Below are 14824 nucleotides of genomic sequence, written 5' to 3' on the forward strand. Positions count from 1 at the left end.
GCCATCAGCACCAGTGCCAGCTTTGCTGGTGCGCTCAATAACAGCGCTGGCTTCGGGGGTGCCATCAGCACCAGTGCCAGCTTTGCTGGTGCTCTCAACAACAGTGCTGGCTTTGGCGGTGCCATCAGTACCAGTGCCAGCTTTGGTGGTGCGCTCAGTAACAGCGCTGGCTTTGGTGGTGCCATTAGTACCAGTGCCAGCTTTGGTGGTGTGCTCAGTAACAGCGCTGGCTTTGGTGGCGCTATCAGCACCAGTGCCAGCTTTGGCGGTACAATAAGCACCAGCCCTGACTTTGGTGGTGCATTCAGTACCAGTGTTGGCTTTGGTGGGACACTTAGTACCACTGACTTTGGTAGTACCCATAGCAACAGCATTAGCTTTGGCAGTGCTCCCACTACCAGCGTCACCTTTGGTAGTTCTCAAAGCACTAACCTCTGTTTTGGTGGAGCACCCAGCACCAGTCTCTGTTTTGGCAGTGCATCTAACACTAACCTATGCTTTGGAGGCTCTTCCAGCACCAACTCCTGCTTTAGTGGTGCTACCAGTGCCAATTACAGTGAGGGGCACAGCACCAGTGCCATTTTCAGTTTTGGGAATGGGCTAAGTACCAGTGCTGGCTTTGGAAATGGGTTGGGCACCAGTGCTGGCTTTGGAAGCAGCCTAGGTACCAACACTGGCTTTGGTGGAAGCTTAGGCCCCAGTGCTAACTTCAATGGTGGCCTGGGTACCAGCACTGGCTTTGGCAGTGGTCTAGGCACCAGCACTGATTTTGGTGGTGGACTAAGTCCTAATGCTGACTTCTGTGGGGGACTGGGTACCAGTGCTGGCTTTGATGGTGGACTAAGCACTAGCACTGATTTTGGTGGTGGACTGGGCACTAGCGCTGGCTTTGGTGATGGACTGGGCAGCAGCACTGGCTTTGGTGGTGGACTGGTCACTAGTGATGGCTTTGCTGGTGACCTGGGTACCAATACAGGTTTTGGCGGCACACTCAGCACTGGTGCAGGCTTTAGTGTAAGCCTCAGCACTGGCAATGGCTTTGGCAGTGGGCCTAATCCCAGCTTCGACAGAGGACTGAATACCATCATTGGCTTTGGCAGTGATTCCAACACCAGCAGTGGCTTTACTGGTGAACCCATCACCAGCTCCAGCTTCAGTAATGGACCCAGTTCTATTGTTGGCTTTAGTGGTGGACCAAGCACTGGTGCTGGCTTCTGCAGTGGACCAAGCACTGGTGGCTTTGGTGGTGGACCAAGTTCAGGAGCTGGCTTCGGTGGACCAAGCACTGGAGCTGGCTTCGGAGGACCAAGTACTGCAGCTGGCTTCGGTGGTGGAATGAGCACCAATGCTGGATTCAGTGGTGGACCAAGCACCGGTACTGGCTTTGGTGGTGGAGCCAGTAGCCTTGGTACCTGTGGCTTCTCTTACGGCTAGTGAAGTTTCAGGTAACTACAATATTCCCTTAGCCAGAATCCATGGGGAGAGCTATAATAGGAGATACTAGAAGAAACCCTAAGATAGGAGGGCCAAATGAGATGAAGACAAGCACTAACATGTGTTTCTGGGTATTCTGCTTCATTTTTCAGGTCTGTTCCCCATGTTTACAGATAAAGCTAAATGCAGCAGTACTTCCCATGGAGCCATGTGCAGCTTTGGAATCATTGTCCACACAGCAGTCTAAGCAGCTACTACCCATCAGCTGAATGGAAAAAAAAAAATTCTGCTGTTCCTGCTTTGTGTTTGCTTCTTGTGGTGTTGTCATATTTTGGTATCAGAGTTACATTAAATTTGCCAAAGCAACCTGATTTTATTCCATCCTTTAATATAGCTACATGCACTGTTTTCGGTTTGCAGAACAGCTAGAGTTTAACTTGGCTTTTTGGGGACTGTGGGGCTGCTGCTAAAAGTTGGGTATTTCTCTGGGTCAGAGAGCTCTGGGAACATGTGGAAGGCCAAAGAATAATTGATAGCTTGAACAAAGATAAGGAAGGGGGAATCCTGAGGTACAGGGCAAATAGAGCTATGGACAGAAAATTCACAATAATTTTGGGTAGCTGTTTAAGAATATAGGAATAAGAAGGGACATGGGAACACGAGGGCATTCTCTTGGGATAGGAAAGAAATATAAGTATGGAGTGTAGGGCCAGAGCCAATTGAGAGACTGGGGATTGATATGGAAGAGTTAGGAATTGACTAGTTAGGTGGTGGAAAGGGCCAGGGTACCAGAAAATACAGGGTGAACCTGACTTTGAACAGGATTCAAGGGTAGCTGTAAAAGTGGACAAATAGTATCCCAGAAGGAGAAAGACAAACATGGTATATACTCGCTTATATAGACCTACAAGATATGATAAAACATAATGAAATCTACACACCTAAAGAAGATAATCAAGAAAGCAGACATGGGCGAAGATGATCAATCCTCATTTAGAAAGACAAATGGGATGTGCATTGAACGTATGACAGGAGTCTATTGCAGAAGGCATCTGAAAGACTCTACCTAGCAGTGTTTCAAAGCAGATACTAAGACTCATAACCAAACCCTCGGCAGAGTGCAGGGAATCATATGAAAGAAGGGGAGTTAGTATGACATGGAAAGGATAGGAGCTCTACCAGGACCAAATATATCCGGGCACAGGGTCTTTTCTGAGACTGACACTCAACCAAGGACCATCTATGGATATAACCTAGAACTTCTGCTTGGATGTGGCCTGTGGTAGCTCAGTAACCAAGTAGTTTCCCAAAGTAAGGGGAACAAGGACTATTTCTAACAGGATCTCAAGGGCAGGCTCTTTGACCCCCCCCCCCCAGGGGAGGAGCAGTCCTGTTAGACCACAGAGGAGGACTTTGCAGCCAGCCCTGAAGATACCTGATACAACAGGGTCAAATGAAAGGGGAGGAGGTCCTCCCCTATCAGTGGACTTGGAAAGGGGTGGGGAGGAGACCAGGGAGGGAGTGTGGGGTTGGGGAGGGAATGAGGGAGTGGGATACAGCTGGGACACAGAGTTAACAAAATGTAATAAGAAAAATAAAATTAAAAAAATAAAATTAAAAAAAAAGTGGACAAATAGATTTGTTTCAAGCAGTGATGTGCAACCCTAGTAGGTCCCAGAGGGAAAAAAGTTCTGGATGATTCAAGGCTTGGATCTTCCTAGGTGATTGTGATGAAAGGACTAGGGAAAAGGACAGCAAGATTGTTAGGTACCTACTACCTGACCTACAATGGTTAGTGTATGGACAGTGGCAGAAGAGATAGGTCCAGCAGAAGAGATAGGTCCAAGTTGGTTAGGGACAGAAGAATACTGAGAAACTAATAAAGTAGGAGAAAATGGAGTCCTCAAAAGGAACATTATGATGAACAAGGGCAGGTACTGTTCATTAAGAACAGGGACTGTCTCTGACATGAACTCAGTGGCTGGCTCTTTGATTACCTCCACCTGAGAGGGGTGCAGCCTTACCAGTCCACAGAGGAAGAGAAAGAAGCCAGTCCTGATGAGACCTGATAGACTAGGGTCAGATGGAAGGGGAGGAGGATCTTCCCTATCAGTGGACTGGGGGAAGGGCATAGGAGGAGAAGATGGAGGGAGGATGGGATTGGGAGGGGATGGGGGAGGTGGCTACAGCCAGAATACAAAGTAAATAATTAATGAAAATTTAGAAAATTTTAAAAAATTAAAAAAAAACATGAATGTCTATGGTGTGAAGATGTGCTGTGCTTCTAAAGTCTTAAGGATGATACGGTTTTATGGACAAGTTAGCCCAGAAAGAGGATGCCACAGATGAAATCAGATAATCACTGAAGTTGAGGAAGACACACTCAATTTGAGGGAGGATGCTGATGGTAACATTAACAGAGGCAATGAGATTACTCAGAATGGTAGCAAGAGTTGGAGGATACTGAAGATCTTGGCCCAACAACTGGATTCTTCTCTGAGTATAATGATGAATACATCCTGTCCCCATGCACCTTGACTACCAAAGTATAAAAACAACAGGAAACACAAGGACCTATCTTTTCCATCTTTGAGGGTGCCACCCCAGGATTCTTCCATCTCAGACATCCTCACCCATTCATTCTTCACCAACAGCAGCAGAGTTGGGTTAGAATAGAGATCTTGAGAACAATGGGAAAAGCCTTATAACCCCTTCCTGTCCTATAGGCAGGAAGAAATGTCTTTATTCATCAGAGAATAGTTATTTTAAAAGAACTTTATCAGGTAGGCTCCTTAGTTGTAGCTAGTAATTAAGATCTGTTTAGGAGCTGCTGCGGACTTCTTCCTTGGAGGTAGGATAATCTCAGGCCAAAGCCAGAGTTTGCTTAGGGAGAACAAGGACAGCAGTTCCTACAGGCAGAAGGCAATGATGACAATCTCTTCATTATTTGGAAAAGAATCAGTAATGAGCAGGGACAGTATCCAGGGCTTCCTCAGGTTCACGGGTAATGTCCACATTCTAAGAAGAGAGGCCAGAAAAAGGGTTAGTAGGAAGCATAGAGTCCCAGTCCTTGACCTGCCTCTTCTCGCTGTCAGGCACCCCTCCTTCAGCAGGGCATGGGTCCTGGCCATTTTCTTAGGCATGCCAGGGAATCAGTCCAAGGCCTGTTTGGCAGAGACTGTCACAGCCCGGAGTCTCTATGGGACTGGACTGTGGTTCTTGCCAATTCTGAGTTCTGGTTAATTTGAAACATCTGGGATGCCTGGGGCTGAAGAAACCTTTTCATGTAGGAGGGTACTTTCAGCATGTATGTTGTTAACAGCCATCTTGGGTATAGAGCACCCCACCTACCTCAGGTTTGTCCCGGTGTGTGTTCACAGCCTCCACATTCAGGTAGATGGACTCTACTCTGCAGCCTCAGGAAAGAATAACTCATATGTCTATAAATGCTCAGGATAAGGCCAGGTCTTCCCTAAGATATATTCCCCTTTCCCATCATCACTGCCCATACCCAGGTCAATAATCTCTAGAACAGTCATACTCAACCTGTGCATCTTGATTCCTTGGTGGCCGAATATCAGATATGCTGCATGTCAGATATTTACATTATGATTCATAACAGTAGCAAACTTAGAGTTATGAAGTAGCAACAAAGTAATTTTATGGATGGGAGTCACTACAACATGAGGAGCAGTATTCGGAAGCTTGAAGACCACTGCTCTAGATTATATTCCCTCTGAATACAGGGGAATTCAGATAACCTTTAGCATTTGTGGAAAGATTCCAGGACCAAAAGCCCTGCAGTCACCAGTCACCCTCTCCAGCTCTGCTTGTGTATGTGTGCTCAGCTTCAGTTGCTTATTTGTACATGAGCAAAGGAAGGAGATGATCTCTGTGACCAACCCCACCCTTCTGACCAATCGACAGTGATTGAATCTACGACTGACAGAGTTCTATGGAGCCTCTATACCATGCAAGGTGGAAGAGTCTTGGGCTGTAGTTCTGGATACTCAAACCCAGACAAGGTTTATTCAGAAGACAGTCATAGGCATACCTGAGGTGTGATTACTGGGAAGTTCAACAGGACCTGAAGAAGGGCCCAGGGCTGGTAGAGTTGTTCCACTGCTCAATCGTAGCCCCTTCAGTGCCATTCCTGTAAGCTATCTTTCCACAGGTTTTGGTATGCCCTTTTTTCCTGTTCATACCCTGGATTACATTTGATTCTACCCATTCCCTGCTTATGAAGCTTTCAGAGTTAACTAATGCCCCAATAGAATCTAAACTTCCCAGAATGTTCTTTGAGCTCCTTCTGCAATATCGCCCCTACCTAGAATTTTCCTGAGGTCTCTTCTGGGGACACCTCTGCCTCAACACAAATAGGACAATGTTGTACTCAGTGCCCAGTCAGAGACAGAAGAAGCCAGGATCCAGATAGGGATGCTGGCCTAGTTCTTTCTTGTTATCCTACTGTCACCAGCCCCACCTTTACCAGGACATCCTGCCAGCCTTCTAGGGAACCTCACCCAACAGCCTTCTAGAGCAAAAGGTAGATGCTGGAGGCAGACCTGTGGCTTCTAGTGCCTTTCCATAGATGAGTGTGAGAGTACTTACCATAAGCCACAGGCGTGAGTTTGAGCACTGTGTGCAGAGGGCACCTGAGATAGGGCAGCTCATCTGGAAAGGAGGAAGAAGCAGCCCTGAGAGATGTAGCACTGGGCAGAGGGCCACATCTGGTCTGGCTGGGTGCTCCTACTTCTACCTGTTTCCTTCTTGGGCCCCAGCATGGACTTACTTACAGTATATTCTCTATGGTGGGTAGTTGTGAGAGCAAGACAGCTGCCTGTGAACAGGGGGAAGACACCTTGGGAAAGGTGGACAGAGTGTGAGTCCCACAGGAAGACTAGGTATCCACCAAGGGACCTCAACTCGACTTACAGAATCAGAAGGAGATGAAGGCAAGCTTCCCTCTGCCCAGGTAAACTTTCCACAGAACCCCTGAGACGTCCACTCCACAAGGGTCACATATGGCATTTGCCTACTTTTACAGTCTTCTCCTGAGTTCAGGCAGCAATCTCCCATCCCTGTCCCCCACCCCCATGTCTCTCTCTCTGTCTGTCTGTCTGTCTGTCTGTCTGTCTCTCTCTCTCTCTCTGTGATTCTTACAACTTGTTTATGGACAAAACCTGATTGTTTAACTATTTTTTTGTTACTGATGATCATGCAGAAAGTGACTGTGAACATTTATGTACAATTTCCTATCTAGACCAGTGTTTCTACTTATCAGACAGACTGAGAATGGTGATCTGGCTCATTCCACAGATAAGGAAACAGGCTTCAAAGGTAAACATACCATGGCTTGGGAATCTGGGCCTTGGCAGTCTGGGGCCTCAAATTCAGGGTAGTCAGAAGACAAGATGCCTATTCTGCCACTGTAGCTTATAGCTGCCACCATGGAGGAATTCAGAGTCCTGGAGATACAGCTTTCTAGGCACTTTATCCTGACATGCATCTCACCATTCTCCAGGCTGTAATACATATCTTTACTGTCCTTCTTTAACTGGAACAACATCATTTATAATGATATCTTGTCTTATAGGTTAATTGTAGGTTTTGAAGGCGTGCCAATATCCTCACAACCTCCTGATATAACAGGATGGGGCATTTTCCTGGAAATTCATTCTGTTCATCCTAACTGTCAATAGTCATAATCAAGCTCTGGACCAATTACTTTTGTGTGTGTTTATGACCACACTGTACCTTCATGATGTTCAGAGTCCTGTCCATTGTTACTTTTCATATGAAGAAACAGATTACAAGAACAGAGGTAACCTATCTAAAGTCTCTGACCCAACTCTTCCATGGTCTCCTCTCTCTGGCCCTCTGTGTCCCCATTTTACAGAACAAGATTAGATTAGGTACAATCTGAAGGTTTCATAGACCTGTGATTCTGTGTGTATATATTGTAATTCATATAATTTCTCTGGGCTTTCTTTCATCACTCTTCTGAATAATGAAGATAAAACCACATGCCTAGCCCTGTGGAACCTTGCTCCCAGGGAGGGCCTGAGCAGCTAGAATGATCTCTGTGTGAAAGAGAGTAAGAAATGGAGACATAAGCACAGATGTATATAACAAGTTTGAGCCAAGATATCCTTGTTTTAAAGTACTGTGCTTTTAAACACTAAGATATAAACTTCTAATTGCTGATATCAGCATCTCAAATTATATCAGTTCTTCATACAGAGAGAGGAGTGTTACCTGAACTTTTGTCCAGAAAGTATGCCAGGAGGCACCGCATGACAGCCTGGTGACAGATCACCAGTACATTTTCTTGTCGTTCTAGCTCCATTATAACTGGCTCAAGACGCTGAACCAGATCTTCATAGGACTAAAGAAAAGAAAAATAATTGGTAAGAAGTGGGATGGTGGTAGTGAAGCATATTTACCCAGAGAAGAAAACTTGGTTTGGGAGCCAGAATTGTTGACCCAACAGTATGACTAGGTAAATCAGTTGTTTCTCAGGGTTTTAGTTTCTCATCTGTTAAACGAACCAATCAATAAGTGTGGGCTAAAAGACAAAAGTATAAACCCACTATAAAAAAATTTACTTAACTGTACAACTGGCATTTCAAAAATTAAGAAAAGTTTTGATCTGTAGTATTTCAAAATAGAAAAAAAAAGAGGAAGGAAGGAAAAGAAAAAAAAAAAGAATAAGTGTAGCTACCACAGATATTCCAGGACATTTGGCATTCTCATTAACCAAGAGTTACACTAGGAGTTCAAACTCAACATAAATCTGAGACTGTCAGAGGACACATCTTTATACCCTCCATGAAAGCTTAAAAAAAAAAAAGGAAAAAGAGAAAGTCCATCTATAGGAAAAAGGGAAACAATGAGAAAATGTATCTTCCTCTCTTTGGTTATGATGGGAAAATATGAAAAGCTTTCTGCAACAATTTCTTTTAAAAGGCTGATAGTGTAAAGGACATGTAGAAAGCCTTATATGTGAACCTCAGAATGAGAAAAGAAAGGAAGAGAGAAAGAGAAAGAAAGAGATGGTGATAAAGGAGTGGAAGGGCTGAAGAGAGCAGAGGAAAAAGGAAAAAAGAGACTAAAAAATAGAGGAGAGAAGTGGAAGAGTGAGTGGGGAGGAGGACAAAAAAAAGGAGAGGAAAGGAAAGAAGAGGGGAGGAGGTGGGGAGGGGAAATTAATATTTAGACATACAAGAGTAAAGCTTAAAGGCAACAAAGATGTAAAGACTTTCCACTTAGCCAATGAGCAAAAGAAGCAATGAAATTGAAAAAATTCTTAGCCACAGTAGAAACAGAGAGACAATGAAAGAAAATCTTTAAAGGACTGAGAAAACAAGTCAACTGAGAGATTTATATGCAACCAATTATCAGCAATGACTGAGGACACACCCACAAGATAGTTTTAGATAAAAGGAAAGTACTACTGACATATTTTTAGTAGAGTAACTTCTACAACAAGATGGAAAAAATGCAACTTGAGATAGAAGAAAAATGATCAAAGGCTCAGGAAACATTTAGTTACATGACTCATGAAGTAACAGTAACAAGAACTATGACAGTAATAGTTCATTTAGGAGTTGAGGTTACATGATTAATATAAAACAACAGGAAGTTAGCGAAGTTTGAAAGATCCTGTATTATTTAGGGGGACAGCAGAGATATTGATTTTAGATCTTGTTATCATATATGTTAAAATCCCACATGTGCCTATTCTAGATTCTCCTTTATCTCTCCATAACATTATATTCTATTTCCTTTTCCTTGGAGAGGGGTATAGGAGAGCAGGGTAAAGGTGGCAATCTGCAGAGAGATAACTAACACTAAAGGTCTTTGAAAAACTGCATGTAAACCTACTACTGTAAAAGCTTCTTAAAATATATACACATATGAAAAGAATTTAAATGGAATCACTATATAATAAAGGAGACAATGTCCCAATTAGACATCTTATGTTACCAAGTAAAACCTCCAGGCCCAAAAATGGGTTACATCTCGTTGAATCGTTGGCCAAAGGGGTCCCATGGAACTGCACAAAACATTGCAGACTATTGGTTGTTCCCACAATCTGACAGTAAGGACAGTAAGGATATAACTTATGTCATCCAACATGGAAAAGTTGACCTGGTACACAACTAAACTTTACCCCTACTGACTACCATCTATGGTGCTGGAAGGTACTCTACCAGAGAAAAGTGACTGCCAATGTCACCCAGCTACAAACCCTGTGACTTACAACAGTGACCTGCCCACAAGATGTACTAGCACAAATGTTAAATCTAATACTATTATTCTGCTAAAGGAGCATGACAATAAAGTGACTTCTGTTGACATACTGCTATACCCATAGATCAGTGCCTCACTCAACTTTCATCAGAGAAGCTTCTTCTTAGAGTAATGGAAATTAACACAGAAACCCACAACTGGACAATGTGTGAAGGTGAGAGACTTTGGAACACTTAGTCCTAAGTGGTATGCTTTCATAAAAACCCTTCCCTTCAAGTCTCAGGGATCTTACTTTGGAGTGGAAGCAGAAAGACTTTAAGAGCCAGGGGTGATGGATGACTCCCGGGAAACAGTGTCTTCCAGACACAACAGGACTGATAATAAGTAAGAATTCAGAGACACCGACATCATGTACAAGACCTACATAGATTCAAACCAGACAGGGTCCTACCACAGAAAGAAGGAAGTGGACATGGGATCCTACCCCTAACCAAGAAGCTATTTGCAACTGATGACCACTGGCAAAGGGAAAGTCAGTCTTCTCCAAAGACCTGTCACACTTCAGGGCAGACCCTATACTGGAGAATAGTTGGTCAATACAAGATAAACTCCATGCTTTGGTTTTTGTTTGTTTTGTGTATGAGCCTTTTGCTTTGTTTTGGGATTTCTGTCTCACAGTTTTTTGTTTGTCTTAGTTTTCACTTTTGTGTTTCAGTGTTTTTTTTTTTTAAAGGGACAGTGAGTGGGGAGAATGGACAACAAAATTGGGCAAATAGGGAGGTAGGGATGATCCTGGAGGAGTTGGGGGGAGGGAAAACAATCAAAATATATTGTATGAAAATTTTAATTAAAAGAACAAGAGGAGCGAACAGGGGAGGGGGCACAAGGGTGAGACTGGGAGGAGAGGAGGGAGGGGGCTGGGATCAGACTGTAAAGCAATTAAATAAATTAATTAATTTTAAAAAGAAATATAAAAAGTTTAATGTTCAAGATAATTGTATAACAATACACAACAAATTATTCTGAGTGATTTTAAAGTACAATATGTTGACCTCATACCCTTAGTGGGATATCTTCAAAAACAGAAAGAACCATGATGATTTTTTTTTAAGTTAAGCGTAACCTCCACAAGAATCTGGAAACAGATTATAACACATATTGATGAAAAACTCACTCCTAAGGAAAGCAAGAGAAAAATAAAGTAAGCATAGAAAGTTCAAGACAATAGAAACAAATGTTAAAAAGTCTGTAATAACAATAAAAAAAATATGTACCAAGCTTAGCATTCAAAAGTCATATTTCAGTTTGGATTAAAAACAACAAAATCCAACTATCAATTGCTTATAAGAGACATAAATCAAACAAAATAACTAAGAAAAGTTGAAAGTGAGCAAATAAAGATGAACTCAGCAAATGTTTAGAAGCCAACATGTAGAGCTAGATTTGTGTTAGAATATATATATTTTAGGCAAACAGCATTAGTAAGAAAAAAGTTTAGTTACTCTTAATGAAACATATAATTCAGTGAGAAGACAATATTGCTTTTAATTTGTATGCCTCTAATAACATAGCCTAAAATATATAAAAAGGAAATGAGAACAAATTACATTGACTTCATAAAGTTCATTCTGAGGATGAAGATGAAAATATTAAAGTGATTTGTGACTGAATATAATATCTACTGTTTTATCTTCCCAGATGTCCATATTTTTATAAGGGTTTGGATCAGAAATGGAGTATGACTAATAAACACACTAAAATGTAGAACTGGCTAAGTAGAGGCTGGATTGAAAGCAATAAGCTGTCATATCATATAGAGACAGGAAAATTATACTCTGTTTCATATGGTAGCCAGGAAGTTGATTAAACTAATAGCTTTTGTTCCTTGGAATGATGACACCTGCTGAGAGAGCCCAGAGCTTTAGGCAAGTTGGCAACAACGTCTTACAGAATTAGAGTATATTGAGCTATTTCAAGTTGTCCAGTAAGGAAATGACAAATACAAGGCTTTGGATAAAGTATGTTCCACTAAAAGTACTAGTGCTTATAAGGCGGATATGTAGCTTTTAAAAAAAAAGGAGTAGAAGGTCCTAGCACCTATCACTGAACCTTATGAGCTGAGTTTACTTGCAGGATTCATATGGAGAAAGGAGAGAACAGAGTTCCACCGGTTGTTCTCTAACCTCCATAAGCACACAGGCCATGGCATGCATGCTCTCACACACTGAGTGAGTGAATAAATAAATGAATGAATAGATATTTTTTAATAGAAGAGGAACAGCTTGTCTGCAGCTAAGGACCATGTACCTTGACAAATGGCAGCTACTGAAAACATGCTTTGTCTTGTTTCTAAAGTTATTTAGGAAACTGTGGAAATGAGGATACAGGGGAGGAGTTTTAGCAGTTAGGCCACCCCTTCAAACCTTACCTCTCCCTTGGGATAGCGGTAACGATATTTATCCTGGTCCCGTAGTGCAAATTCTTCAGGGTAGTGTTCCTGAATTTCTTCATAGGTCATCTCCTCACAGACACCCTATTAAAAAAGTATTTGAGCTGCATGGTAGCACATGCCTTTAATCCCAGCACTTGGGAAGCAGTGGATCTCTGTGAGTTCAAGGACAGCCTGCTCTACAAAGCAAGTCCAGGACAGCCAGGGCTACACGGAGAAAACCTGTCTCGAAAACACACACACAAAAAAGAACAAAAACAAAAAAGAATTTCTGAACAATATATTCAACAAGGGAAATACACAGCTTTTCATACAGTTTTGGTACCAATGATTATGGAATAGTATAATCCCTATTTTTTCTGTGACCGTAGCTCTTGAGTTGTACCTGTTGCCAGGGTGTGTATGTGTTTGTGAGGTATGTGGCTTGTGTATGTCTGTGAGGATAAATGGATGGGTTGTGTTCAGATTGAGTATATGATATTTTCCTGTGATTACCTCAGTAGTTCTATATGTGTAAATTATATATATGTATGTATGTATGTATATGTTGCTATAAATAGCTATAAATACAGAGAAATAAGGACTTGGTACTGTGTTTTTAAATATATGCGGCAAGATTATTATGTGAGCCATGTTCAAAGCCTTGAGTTTGTGTGTACATTACATATCTTTTTATGCATATATAGTGCATTTATATTCTCTGTGTGTATATACAGGGTGTCTAAGAATCTGAGAATAGGACCACGTGGCTGACTCTGGTGTATGTGTTATTTATGTGTATTGATGGCATATAGCATCAATATATGCCCATGTATATACATTCTGCATTATGTTTCTGCTATATATCTGTATTTGTGTGCTCATTTCTGAGGTCTGTAAATTTTAAAGAAATATGCTTGAAGCCATGGTATTAGTGCTGTACACATGTCAATCATTTGCTGACCTGTTTCCATAAGAAATGTATATATGGATATGATGTGCCAATATTTGTTTCTAGATGTATGTGCATGATTAGCACGATTAGGGTTCTTGTGACTGTGAAGTAAATGTGTGCACCTGTGCATACTTGTGGCAAGTGCCTGAAACTCTTTGTGCAAGTACATAATGCAGTGATGTTCTCCCATTGTGTAGCCTTCCTGATCCTTCTTGACCTGCCCTCTATTTCAGTATCACTGGGAAAAATGTATCTACAGGTACTTCATAAGGCAAAAACTAGTATATTTTAGTGGTTTTCAAGTGAGTCTGAAAAGATAAATTCTAAGAGCTTCCAAGACTACCAATAGGCCTCCATAGGCAAGGCTGCTAGTGCTGGTGGTAAAAAGTGATGCAGTTTCTGATATTTCCTTCAAAGTGTGTAAGTTTCAATTAAACCCTGCTTGCATGCTGCTCAGAGTCACCAGACTCTGTTGTCTTTTTGGTCTATCTATCAGCCTTCCTTCAGACACAAGGAACAGAGTACTTAGAATTTACAAACAGCTCTGCAGTATCAGGCTTTTTGAATGGACATTGCTCATAGGAAAGGAGGTACACAAAGATCCTTTTAGACTGTTCTCATTCTTCTACTGAGGTCTACTGTGAGGCTTTTTCCCCATGGAAATGTCCATTGCCTTATTTTCACTTTAGGCAACCTGCTTAAAATAACAATTACCTTATAAAAGTTGTCTAGTTTGGTTTCTTTTGTTGTATAAACCACAACTGAAAACATTTTGGATAGGAAATGGTTTATTTCATTTCACTCTTCTAGGTGATAATACTTCATCATTAAGGGAAGGCAGGGCAGGAACTCAAGCAGGAGCAGAGGGAAGAACCATGAAAGTAATGTGATTATTAGCTTACTCTCAGGATCACATTAAGATGGCTTTCTTATATATCCCATATACCTGCCTATAGATGGCACTGTCCACAGTGGACTGGTCTTTTACATAAATTAAAAATCATGAAGATGCCCCCGAGACATTTCCATAGGGCAATGCTGAGATTATCTGGGCTTCACAAGATCTCCATGACACAGAATATTCTATTATACATGGTTGGCTGACAAAAAAAAGCAAACCAAACAAAAAACATAGAAATATTTGATGAACTAATCAGGTTCCCTGGAGTAGAGGTAAGCCATGAAATAAGCCTAGAATTACCACCTCCCTACATGCCAGGACATTAACCCTTTCCATCTTACCGCATCAATCTCATTCAGGGCCTTCCATTGTTCATAGGGGACACCCAGGGCCTCAGCTGTCTGAATGGTCCTTTTCAAGTGGCTAGTCCACACCTTCAGGGAACTTATGCTTTGAGACTGAATGAAATTAGCCAGGGCATAGGCATACTAGGAGTACAAAGGAGAGAAAGGAAAAAAAAAGGGGGGGGGAGGTGAGAATGGTAAAACCAAGGGAGCCACAAGAACAAGTTCAAATATCTCATGAATGGTAAAGTCCTAATGGACAATCAAGAAACTGGGGATTAAATTTCTATAAACATAAATCTGGGACTATAGCTCAGAGGTAGAGCACTTGCCTAACAGATATTGAGGTGCTGGGTTCTATTTCTAGTACTGTAAAAAGTTACATAAAGACATACTCTTGAGAGGGTGAGATACAGACAGGCTGATCAATAGATACAAAGTTACAGTTGAAGAGTGATCAAAGGCTTCTCGAGGTATCTCCATCCATCTCTGATCTCAAGCTGTAC

At 41.9% G+C, this 14824-nt stretch overlaps 2 protein-coding genes across 4 annotated transcripts in view; one reads left to right on the forward strand and one right to left on the reverse strand.

The window, feature by feature from the left end:
• Nucleotides 1–1805, forward strand: part of Tro (trophinin) — a 10694-nt gene extending 8889 nt beyond the window's left edge. The window contains 2 exon segments of the mRNA XM_055617905.1: nucleotides 1–1445; nucleotides 1587–1805. The exon segment at nucleotides 1–1445 is cut by the window's left edge and continues 10 nt beyond it. Coding sequence (XP_055473880.1) covers nucleotides 1–1434 — 1434 coding nt within the window. The 3' untranslated portion in view covers nucleotides 1435–1445; nucleotides 1587–1805.
• Nucleotides 1806–4129: 2324 nt separating this feature from the next.
• Nucleotides 4130–14824, reverse strand: part of Pfkfb1 (6-phosphofructo-2-kinase/fructose-2,6-biphosphatase 1) — a 61694-nt gene continuing 50999 nt past the window's right edge. For all 3 annotated transcript variants that reach the window (XM_055617909.1, XM_055617908.1, XM_055617907.1), the window contains 6 exons: nucleotides 14316–14462; nucleotides 12119–12223; nucleotides 7693–7822; nucleotides 6046–6108; nucleotides 4786–4850; nucleotides 4130–4452 (listed from right to left, as the gene is read on the reverse strand). In XM_055617909.1, the coding sequence (XP_055473884.1) occupies nucleotides 4393–4452; nucleotides 4786–4850; nucleotides 6046–6108; nucleotides 7693–7822; nucleotides 12119–12223; nucleotides 14316–14462 (570 nt within the window). In that variant the 3' untranslated portion in view covers nucleotides 4130–4392. The remainder of the gene's footprint in view (nucleotides 4453–4785; nucleotides 4851–6045; nucleotides 6109–7692; nucleotides 7823–12118; nucleotides 12224–14315; nucleotides 14463–14824) is intronic.

Source organism: Psammomys obesus, unplaced genomic scaffold (assembly GCF_907164565.1).
Source record: "Psammomys obesus unplaced genomic scaffold, mPsaObe1.curated_primary_1811, whole genome shotgun sequence".
Classification (NCBI taxonomy): domain Eukaryota; kingdom Metazoa; phylum Chordata; class Mammalia; order Rodentia; family Muridae; genus Psammomys; species Psammomys obesus.